Here is an 11,348-nt window from a genome sequence, read left to right on the forward strand (position 1 = left end):
CACAATAGCCAAGTGCTAGAAGCAACCTAGGTGCCCATCAGAAAATGAGTGGATCAAAAAAGTGGTATATTTATACAATGGAATACTATGTAGCAGAAAGAAAGGAGCTCCTACCCTTCATGACAGCATGGATAGAATTGGAAAGCATTATATTAAATGAAACAGGCCTGGCAGTGAAAGAGAAATACCATATGATCTTACCTATAAGTGGAACCTAATCAACAAAATAAGCAAGCAAAATACAACCAGAGACATTGAAATTCAGAATAATCTGACAGTAACCAGAGAGAAGGGGAGAGGGATAATAGAGGATAGGGCCATCAAGGAACAGGTATGAAGGACACATGGACAAAGCCAAAGGGGATGGGTTCAAGGGTGGGAGACAGGGATGGCTGGGGCAGGAGGGCCTAGTGGGGGGTGAAAATGGAGACAACTGTACTTGAACAACAATAAAAAATAAAGTAAATTAAAGGGAAAAAAGGAATGGTATAGGTATAGTCTCAAAATTTACTAAGTGAGAAAAGCTGATCAAATAAAGCATCCTAGTTTGTTTTGCACTTATTTGTTACACTATAATGTAGATATTGTGCACTAATGTTACCATCAGTAACCTAAAATGGTAAATGTCATATTTGTTGGTACAATCATGCAGTTTTTCCCCACTTTGTTTACCTGGTATTTTGTAATTTTCTCAATAGATATAAAAATATACAAGGTTAATTTTTAAATTAAAGCTCATTAAGAAATATAAAATACAAATGACTTTAAATAGGAGCCATATTTGAATCAATCAAAAATTATATAGCCCTGGCTGGTGTGATTGAGTGCATTGAGCGCCAGCCTGTGAACCAAAGGGTCACAGGTTTGATTCCAGTTAGGGCACATGCCTGGGTTGCCAGCCCAGTCCCCAGTTGTGGGCACAGAAGAGGCAACCACACACAGATGTTTCTCTCCCTTTCTTTCTCCCTCCCTTCCTGTCTTTCTAAAATTAAATAAAATCTTTAAAAAAACTATACTGATAGCATAACATCTGACTGAAATAACTATTGTTTTAAAATAAATATATCATAAGAAAGTATTTAATAGTATATAAATATTTTATTTAAATTAAGAAAGATAACAAAATTACATATATTTGTTCCACTGTTTGGGTAACATTTCTAATTATAAATAACCTACACATTTTCTCAGGTACCAAATTCCAAGTATTTCAATGGTGTCATGAAAGTGTATTTTTCAAAATGTATGTATAAGCTATATTCCAAAATTTAATATTTAAATCCAGACACAATATATACTATATACAGACTTTAAATAACCTGATAAATAAGTTATATTAAAAGTTAAAGCAATTTACTTGTCTGTAATGAAAGTTACAACACAACTTGCCATTTGACACTTATTCAATGAACTACATCTAGAAGAATCACTCTGTGAATATCATTTATACTGGAGTACAAATTCACATAAAAATATTTTATTTAAAACATGCTCTATTTTAGAAAAAAGTTAAGTGTGGGTCAAGGACTTTTAAACTCTCTAGTGTTTTTTTTTTTTCCATCAAACTGATCTAATTTTAAGTTTTTAGACCATTAAGTGTTATTCTATCCCTAATTTAGGTAATGACATCATTAACAAGGTCTTATTCATGAGCTTGACCTTAACCTTAAAAAAATAACTTTGTTTACATTTTACACTGAAAAGAATTTCAGCTTTCACGTTAAAAGACTTATTTTACAAGTCCAATTTAACAGCTCTGCTTTTTTCCTATAATGCTTTTATTAGATAAAATCCTGTTTAGGTCAATACTATGGCTCTAAAAGCTTCTATATGTATTTTATTAATATCTGACTCAAATGACTATATTCCTATAGAAATATTACATAAATATCTTTTCTTTAAACTGCTTATTTCATCTTGGTTATAAAAATGCCCAAATACTACATTGCTAAAATTTTTTTCTTTCTTGGCTTTGAGCCACTCAATGTCTTTTCTATCTCAAAACTTACAAGAAGATTCTTATTTTCCTATACCAACTTTGTTCAAACACAGATTTTTGAGATAAACATAAAATTTAGTTTAATATTTTCTTATTACCACCTGTTAGGAGTCAGCCAAATCAGATTCTTTCATAACTAGAAAAACTAGCTTTAAACCAGATATTCATTTTCCTCCTGTAACTCACATTTGTCTATTGAATCAGTTACCCAACCTTCTTGTAGAATTTTAAACTTTCTCTTAAGAGTTCTTCGAAAAGCTTTAAAATCTGCAACACGACTATGATCCTTCCCAATGATTACATGAGATACTCCCTCAGCTAAATAAGAAACTACTTTTGCTCCATGAAATCGAAGCTCTAAGGCTGTAATAGCTAATCTTGTTCCCTCAATTTTGCTATTCAAGTCATTAATAACAGTATACAAGTCCAAATAAATAGTGTGGTGTCGAAACATACTGAGGGGAGAGCAGTCCCAGGAATAGCGATATTCTAAATCAGCAATCACAGAAGCCATTTCTTCAGGAGTCTGTTCACTAGGACTTTTAATTCCTGTGAATACTTCCTTCAGTTGGTTCAAATCTGTATCAGTGAAATAACTATCACCATAACAATCATATTCACGGGCAAAATGTTGTTTTGTTGATGGGCACATATGAATCATAAAATGAGGCTGCCATGGCACACAGCTTTCGGTCTTAAAACATTCTAGCAGCCACTCAGGCTTGACAACATCATGTTTATTTGAAGAAATTATGTTTTTCACTCTTATGTTCTCAGACCCTGCAATAACGCAGTAGGTGTCTGGGCCTGGATTTTGTACTATATAACCACCAAATTCTGCAATTCTGTTCTCCAGATCAGGCTTTGGATGGCTACTTATTCCACTCATAACACAAAATTCCACATCTTCAAATATATTGGAAACTTTGTTTATGTTAGAAAGGTTAGGTGCTTTTAAGTGCTCAATAATTCCAATAACTTTCTTAATCTTTGGGGCAGCTTTCCGCTTTTTTTCTTGTGGTCCATCATCACCACCAACAAGAAAGTGCTTAGATGCAAGCTTTCCAGATGCTTTCCCTCGAAGTTGTTCTAAGTCATCCAGAGTCATGCATTCATGCCACTCTTTGTCTTCTCTTATCTTCTCAATTCGTGGAAAACGCAAAGTGCAGTCAGTTTTATACATATCACTGGGAACAATCTCTGTTGCTTTAATCTGAACAATGACAGAATTACAAGGTTCAATGTACACTTCTGGTTTCTCCGTTCCACATAAAATGCTACTTGGTGGAGCCTTTTTATGAAAAGGTTTCCAATGTTTGGACAACTTCAAACCCAGATCATACAGTTCTTTCATGGTGTAACCTGAGCCAACACGACAAAGAGTATGAAACACTGATGGTTTTTCACCAGAAGAGGGCTTCTCTGCTACAGCACACAAAAAATGAGACATCATTCCACCACGTGAACCTTTACCCCAGTAGCCACCAACAATTATGATGTCCAGTTCATCCATCAATCCATTTACATACTCTGGCTTGATTTTTAACCATCCTTCACCTCTTTTGTCTGGCTTATAAATGGATAGAGGATGTTTTATCATAATTCCCTCTTCTCTTTTATCTATTGCTTCATTCAGAGCATCAATTACTTCTTTATTAGTATGAGCCTGTGTTTTCTGCACTATTTCTATTCTACCTGGTATTGGTGTAAAAATACTACTAAGAATTTCATACCTCTTTTTCAGGGTTTCATGTCCTAGCTTTTTATTATTGACCATCAATACATCAAAAACACAGTAACAAGTCTGCAGATCAGAATATTCTACCATTCTTTTAATATCAAACTTATTTCCCTTTTGCATAAAAGTTTGGGTATTAGGATTGTAGGCCATCATCTCACCGTCAAGGATACACATTTGTATATCTGTTTTGAATGTATTATGAATGAATGGTGTAAGAGAACCCTCCTGAGAAGAAGTACCAAACTGATCTGTATATTTATACCCATTTCGTGAGAAGTATTCATATATATCACCATCTTTGTGCATTTGCATACGTTCACCATCTAGCTTGGTTTCAATGTAGAAACTCTGGTTTTTCATGTCCTTCTCAATTCGCTCAATATCTGCTATTGCGGCTAACATTGGCTTAAAGGGAGAGAATAAAGTGATGGAAATATCACTGAGTCCTACTGAAGGATCGTGCAGTTGCCTACAGACTTTCTCCAGATCTGTGGTGACATTATGCAACTCAGCAGCATCATTATGAAAAATGGAAAATACAGTTTGCTGACTAACACCAAGCTTTAAGTCCTTTACAATCATCCGTATAAGCCACTTTTGTTCAAGTGCTGAACACTTACTTATAAGGTGAAGAAAACTCTTCTTTACTAAGTCCTTTCTTCTGGCAGTATTATTGCTAGCAATTGAGTCTAAAATGTCATTTACTTGCTGTATGGTTAATTGTCCTTTCTGTAAACATCTTGGTTTCAACACAAAATATGCAATCATTGCAAAGTCTCCAGCATCTCCACGAGTTCCAGTAGGTGTTCTGTAATTTAGAAGTTTAAGAGCATCTTTTCCTCCTCTAGGTAAATTGAGCAATTCGATATAAAGTTTAGCAAGCATAGTTTCTTTGATCCCATAGGCCTCTCTCTCTCTTTCTAGCTGAGGAAGAATAAGTCTCATTGCTGGATAAAAAGAGTCTGTGACATCATTTTGGTTCTTATGTAGGGCATCGTGAAATCTCCTCCAAGAATCTAAAAATTCCCTGAAGTATCTGATTTTATCTGCACGCCCTTTACTTCTCTGTATTCGTTCTAAAGTTGAACATAAATCTGCAAAAGGAACGTGAGATGCAACAGTTTGTGAGGTTTGTGAGGCAGCCATAGCAGCGATGCTGAATCCTCTGGTTCAACTAATAAAACAGAAAGAGAGTAACTTTAAGTAAAAGATGAAATTCAACTAATTATTTAATATAACGACCTTACAGAACATCTGGTTCATAAAATTTGCTAAATGAAAATCAATCAATGCTATAAATGCTACAATGCTATCAATTTCTACATTTAATAATAATCATCTAATTTACCTTAATTCTATTTAACCTTCATTATCAAAAGTAGTCTCATTCCATGTATTTACAACATTAAAATTAACCATTTTAATTCTTTCTCCCTAAAGTACAGCTTCTATCGAAATCAATTATTCCATTCCTTGTTTACTGTAATACAAAAGATGATTGCTAATATTGAAAACAACAGATTAAGGCTCAATTCAGTATATCTGGGCTTCTGAAGTAAGGCATTTCCTTATATTTCTCTTCTCTGTCTTACACAGAATCAGAAACAAGCTTCTTAAAAGAGATGCTTTCAACAAATCATTAGCTTATTGAATTGAAATTTGGCTTTGTAGGAAGTTGGAGCTCCTACATAGACAGGGCCCTTCACCCCTCCCCCGCCAAAAAAATGGTATCTTCTTCTTTCAGATTAACAAACCCTATATTTTTGTTTACTTCTACTACTTCACTGTTAGCTATGTTGAATCACTCCAGAATTCAAAACCCAACTCAAAATACCCTCCTCATAAAATCCTCACTTGACCTGTCTCTTTTAACTCTGTATTTGATCATAGTTATTTACAATTTTATAAATTTAAATTCATTAGTACACTTTTTTGTTTATATTCCCTGACAATTACCACCCAGCCCCACCCCCAACCCAAACATTCATTGACAGCACATGAACCAGGCACTGTGCTCTGGGCAGACACACTATGGAGCTGCCCTAAGAGAGCACACAGCCTGTAAAGAAAAAGGGACATAGTGGTGTGGACAAAAAGAGGCCAAATACGAAACCTGACAAGCTCAGAGGAGGCTTCTGTGGTGGATTTACAAACTCAGAGACCTAAAGTAACCACATAGGATGGTCTGAAATGAAAACTTCTTAACTGAAAGCAGTTCAGGGTAGGTAGTCATGTCCTAAGGCAGTAGTTTTCCCTGAAAAAGGTCACCTTAACTAAGCCTGTCTGTTGTCTTTTTACATGTAGGATTACATACCTGGTAAACATGCCTTTGCAATAACCAAGTAAGTTCCCTTTTTCCAGATCCCCCTCATAGCTCAAGTGGGAAGACCACAAATCCCCTCAATGTTATCAAATTATTGACTGTTAACTATCCTGTATCCACCTATGTAAAAAAAAGTGTGCATATATCATTTTACTTTTTATCCAATCCTAGAGGTTCTACCTTCTTTCTCTTGCTTCCTTAATCTATCACCAATGGATTTCATGTAACCCTCTTATGTTTTATCTTTTGATTATAATGTATAAATAAGGTGCAAAACTATAGGGAACCTATCCCAGTGGCATGGGGAATGTAGCCCAGCCCCTGACTTGGAAAACTGGCAGGGAGAGAGTCAGCACACAGGACCAGAGCCCATGGATCGGTTCTCCCATGGGGAATCAGGCCTCCATTGTGCCTAGGCTGCTTTGAGGCTTGCTTTTTGCTAAAACTCCCTCACCCTGCATTTAGCCAGCAAATGTTTACTGCGTATCTTTAAAGTAACTTCTTAAAATCTGTGCTAAATCTCCCAGGTATGGAGTGTAACTAGTTCAACCACTTTTCCCCTTGCATCTGCCACATTCTTTTCTTTAAAGTAATTAGCAACATTTTTTGCTTTTTAGCTGTAAAAGGTAATCACCTACAGGGAGCCTGTGCATAGTAAATGAGGACCATTCCTCCACGTAATATACCCAGAAAAGCAATAAAAGCCTGCCTGGGCAGGAGTCAGGGCCCTCTTTCACTTAGAGAGTGGCCATTCTGTCCCTTTTTCTCCACAGGACTTCTGTAGTCCATGTGAATTTGTTCATTGCAGCCACAATACACGGACCCCGTGGGCGGGGGTCCACATCACCAACCTGCCATTTTTCTGCAGCATTTTATCAATTCACTGAGGAAACTGTCAGTTTGGCTCAAATAAACTCATAAAAATTCTATGGGTTTGGATGTTTCTTGCATTGACAATGGGAACTAGTTAAAAAATGGTAAGTTCTTTAACAAAAACAAAAACAGCAAAATGTCACGACACAAAGCTTTTCAGTGAATATCTTCTAAAGTTAGAGACAAAACAACATGTAGTTTCATGTGCTAAGGTCTAGAATATTTGCCAAAACAATCACAAGAAGTGTGAAATTTATTTGACATTTTAAATACCCATGCAAGTTCTATTAGAATCTACAAGGTATCAGAACTACTTTAATATACAGTAAACTATGTAACACTAACTTTTCAAAGAGACTTCAAGTAAAAATGTTATCTCCAGGAATAGACTTTGTTTTTACCTTGTGGTTTCAGATGCCTCCTGGCATATCCCATGTAGCCCAAGGAGCCCAGAGCAGAGAATGGGGGAATCTGCTATAGTGGAGAGACCACAAAATTCCCCACTCCAGCAAAGAAAAACAACTGTGTATACTATTAGTACAAGGCTACAATATCTAGCACAAGAAATGGAGTGGCTCACTACTGTACCACATTTACTAAACTGTTACTCTCTAGAAGTCAGAACATGATGTTGGAATTTGTGCCACTAGTGATTGGCGAGACAGGTTTGTTTGCTGAATGAGTTACTAAATACCTAGAGTTGAATTTTTCCCTCCCCTGGCACACTAGAGAATGCCGGGGGAGGGAGAAAGGGACACACACACACACACACACACGGCTGTGGGCATTCAGTTTGATTAAAAGCATTCAGTAACTATGACTGCCCTGGGAAAGATTCACAATAACCACTGGTTGGCCTAGAGGGGGAAAAGCCACATTTTTCAATCTAATTCCTAAAAAAACAAAAAAAAAAATTCCCACTTCTACTGAGTCAGTTAGACCAAGAGATAAACTCATGAAACTGTATTCTTAAGATTTTTATCTTTGAATATAGTAACGGTTTCCCCTCACTGTCTCTCATTTGCATAACTGAATGCACCACCTGGTTATCTATGTTCACTGTCTCACCCCTCCAAAGCATATTCTGGTATCTAATGTTATTTTTATAATTTATGTAATGCATGTTAAAATAAATATGTGAAGAAATACTTCTTTAAGTGTTCAAGTATTGGTACTTAGTTTCAACCTATCTGTAGACTCTATATGGTCTCAAAGTCAGTTTCCCTCAACAAGTCCCAGGCAAATACTCAAATAATTTCATACTAATGTTGAAATCTAGTTATGGGTATAGATACACATGCAGGTAAGACTGTTATATAGATAACAGGATTCCAAAATTAATATAACATGAATAGACTTAAATATTTTTACTTATTTAAAGTGTATTTTGATACAATATTAAGGTTTCCACTGCCCTGGCCAAGTAGCTCTGTTGGTTGGACCACTAACCTGATGCACTAGGTTTGGGTTTTATTCCCAGTAAAGAATCATCCAATGAATGCATAAGTGGAACAACAAATCGATGTTTCTTTCTCCCTCTCTCTAAAATCAATTTTAAAAAAGATTTCCACTGCTTTTTACATGATCCTTAATTTTATTTTCTGGATTTTGGGGTGTTTTTAGCTGAAGTTTTCAATTTGTGAAAAAATAAAGCAAGGTTTGTGGTCAGGGCACAGGATCTGAAGTCCAATAAGTATGAGTTCAACTGTGGACTCTAACACTTAATGGCTATGTGATACGTGGCAACTATTCAATTTCTTGCACTCAGTTTCCTTAAGGGTAAAATGGGGTTAATAACTACAGAAATTAAGATAAGAATGACATCAGATAATTTACTTAAGGTGCTTAGCACAGTACCTAACATTTAGTAAGTCCTTGATAAATTTTATAACTATAATGCTTGCTGATCCAAGCAATACTTAGAAAATAAATATTACAAAACACTAAGCAGATAAGGGGGACACTTCAATTTTCTGTAACAATAAGCAAAGCTTTCGAGAGAATGAATATAATTAATTAGTACACAATAATGACTTATCCATTCAGCTGCTGCCTATATTGTCCTGAAGTGACACAACAAAACACACCTGGAAGCTTGTGAATATAGGAGATGATTCAAAGCTATCTTATTGGAGAGAAAGTGGTACAACTTAAGTTCCTTCCTGCAACCCCAGATGAGATTATGTGCTTCTTCCCCATGAGACAAAGCGTTTACACTACCTTATCTTCCACAGCACTTTCTGACATGTGGGGAGAATCAGCAGAAAGAAATCAGAGGTAAGAAAAAGCCTGAAGCCTGAGGGAGCCAGTATGTTAATGAAAAAACAAGGTGTTAGAAAAGGACCAAAGCAGTAATTCTCTCCAAGCCTATGTCTCTCCTTTTAACTCCACCGGTGCACGCCTGCAAAATCACTGAAGCCGTCCACATCACTCCTCTGCCCCCAAACAAAACCTCCAATGGATCACTGGTGAATCCCTGGCCCTAGACAAACCCCATTTCCTCTCTGAGCCCAAGGGTGCCCTTTTGAGGGAGGGGTGTTCCTCGGAATCAGAATGCATACAATTAAAACCACCTACACAGTTCTTGAGAGACAAACGTCTCCGGGGATGGGGTCTAGTTTGAACCCGAACCAAAGACTCAGCTTCTAACACAGCGGTCACCAGTGCGCTCCGTACTACTCACCTATGGATTCAGAGGGCGGTTGAACTCAAGAACTTTGGGTCCAGGAACAAGAAAAATGAACTTTTTAAGCATTTGTTGGCTCCTGCTGCTTTGGGAACACTTGCCCAGCTTCCGCCTGCCCAGACTTCAGCTCTGGATCGCTCAGTGGACTCTGAGGCCCCTCCCGGGCCGGGCTGCCCCACAAACCTCCTACAATACACGAATACTGAGGTGCCTCCACCAAACCTGAACCCGAAGCCTAAAGAGCCTGTCCTTGCCAGCTGCTCAAGGCGCGGGTGCTGTAGCCCCATGTGGCCGGGGAAACCATGACGTTAGGAAAAAGATGTGCGCCGGCGCAGTTCCGTCTGAAGGCTGGGAAAGCCGAGGCGTAGGAATTCTGCGCGCAGGCGTAGTGACTCTCGCGAAGGGTCCTGGAAGAACCAGGCACCTCGCAAAGGTGTGGAGGACCTGAGAGATCCCTGGTAGCACTGTAACTACAAAGCCAGCTCCTAATAACCTCCCAAAGCAGCGGGTGCTTTTTTCAAGAGGTTCACGCATGAGAGTTGATTTCGTCGCTGAGTGAGACCCAAGAACATTTCACTCACTGGCTCCTTACTTAGACCGTGAATGAGCCTGATCCCTCCCTGTCTTTGCCGCTCCTTAGCAAGGGACAGCCACTCAGTTCTGTTCCATGTTTGTGAACAGTGGTACCAATACTTATCTCGCAGGTTGATTGTGAAAGCGCAGGTTGAAGAGGGCATTTTCCATTCCAAAACATCTGTTGTTATTTAAGTGGAAAAACTGGCTTTTGCAATATTGTTTAAGGCTGTTCATTCCTACTAGTTTTTCATGATGGCACCTTGTCATCATGATGTGAGTTCTTGTCTCTTAATACAGAAATACATAATTCATATGTAATTGTAATTAATATATAATTCATAATACAGACACAAAGAGCTGCGTGCCCAGAAATCAGCTATGGACCCTTGCAGTATCTGTTCCAGGATTCAAAAAGTTATTAGGAAAACCTTTATTGAGCACCTACTGTGATATAGTAATTGCCCTAGGTATGCAGGATTGAAACATGAAAACAAACTCAGTCCTTATGTTTCAGGATTGTTGATTTATACAATATTTTATTATTTTAGCCTTGCTCATGCTTGGTTCAAAGAGAATCAAGAGTTTCTAATTAAGCATCTTGTAGCATTGCTGTGATTATTACTTTACTTATGTAAACAGTCTACCTTAGTGCCTGGCACTTATTAGGTGCTCAACGACAGGAAGCTTTTATCAAGAGCCTGGCTTTGTCCTATAGCTCTTGATCTGGTAGCAGAAATCAACGTATTCTGTATACATAAAACTGTGTGCCCAGTGATGGAGGGGTCAGGCATCTGAAAATAAACAATCCAGTACAATTAAGTGCGGGGGTGTCAGTGAAGCTAATAAAGCTTCAACTTCAAGAGCCCAATTGTGTAGTCACTTCCAAGGCGCTGAGAGTGACCCTAGCAATGCTCCCTTGGTCTTGTGCTTTAGTAAAATCTGAAAAATAAGATAATTTTGCATTCTTTTTCTTTAAAAGAGCCCCCTAGTTCTTGCAAGGTTCAGGCCTCACAAAATCTACATCTGCCGCCTTGATCGTCCATTCTGACAGAGGTGGGATGGTTTGAGAAGAAACAAAAAGAGAAAAATAGTTATGGAAGCGCTTTAAAGTACAGGAACTCCTATACTAACAATCCTATACAGCAGACAC

At 37.7% G+C, this 11,348-nt stretch overlaps 1 protein-coding gene across 3 annotated transcripts; it reads right to left on the reverse strand.

Moving 5' to 3' along the window:
* Positions 1-1,559: 1,559 nt before the first annotated feature.
* LIG4 (DNA ligase 4) lies at positions 1,560-9,948 on the reverse strand. Of its 3 annotated transcripts, none has more exons than XM_028526637.2 (2): positions 9,620-9,948; positions 1,560-4,914 (listed from the first exon to the last, which is right to left on the reverse strand). In XM_028526637.2, exon 2 carries the CDS (start codon positions 4,884-4,886, stop codon positions 2,151-2,153), a length of 2,736 nt encoding a protein of 911 aa, XP_028382438.1. In that variant the 5' UTR covers positions 4,887-4,914; positions 9,620-9,948; the 3' UTR covers positions 1,560-2,150. The 3 variants fall into 3 exon arrangements, with proteins under 3 accessions (XP_028382438.1, XP_035867340.1, XP_035867339.1); XM_036011447.1 differs by having other exon boundaries at positions 1,560-4,834; positions 9,620-9,935; XM_036011446.1 differs by lacking the exon at positions 9,620-9,948 and adding an exon at positions 7,338-7,488.
* Between the last annotated feature and the right edge of the window lie 1,400 nt (positions 9,949-11,348).

This window comes from Phyllostomus discolor, chromosome 11, assembly GCF_004126475.2.
Source record: "Phyllostomus discolor isolate MPI-MPIP mPhyDis1 chromosome 11, mPhyDis1.pri.v3, whole genome shotgun sequence".
NCBI classification, from domain to species: domain Eukaryota; kingdom Metazoa; phylum Chordata; class Mammalia; order Chiroptera; family Phyllostomidae; genus Phyllostomus; species Phyllostomus discolor.

Bases quoted from the DNA above. Each gene is read 5' to 3' on its own strand.
- LIG4 (XM_028526637.2), bottom strand. From the start codon at position 4,886: ATGGCTGCCTCACAAACCTCACAAACTGTTGCATCTCACGTTCCTTTT.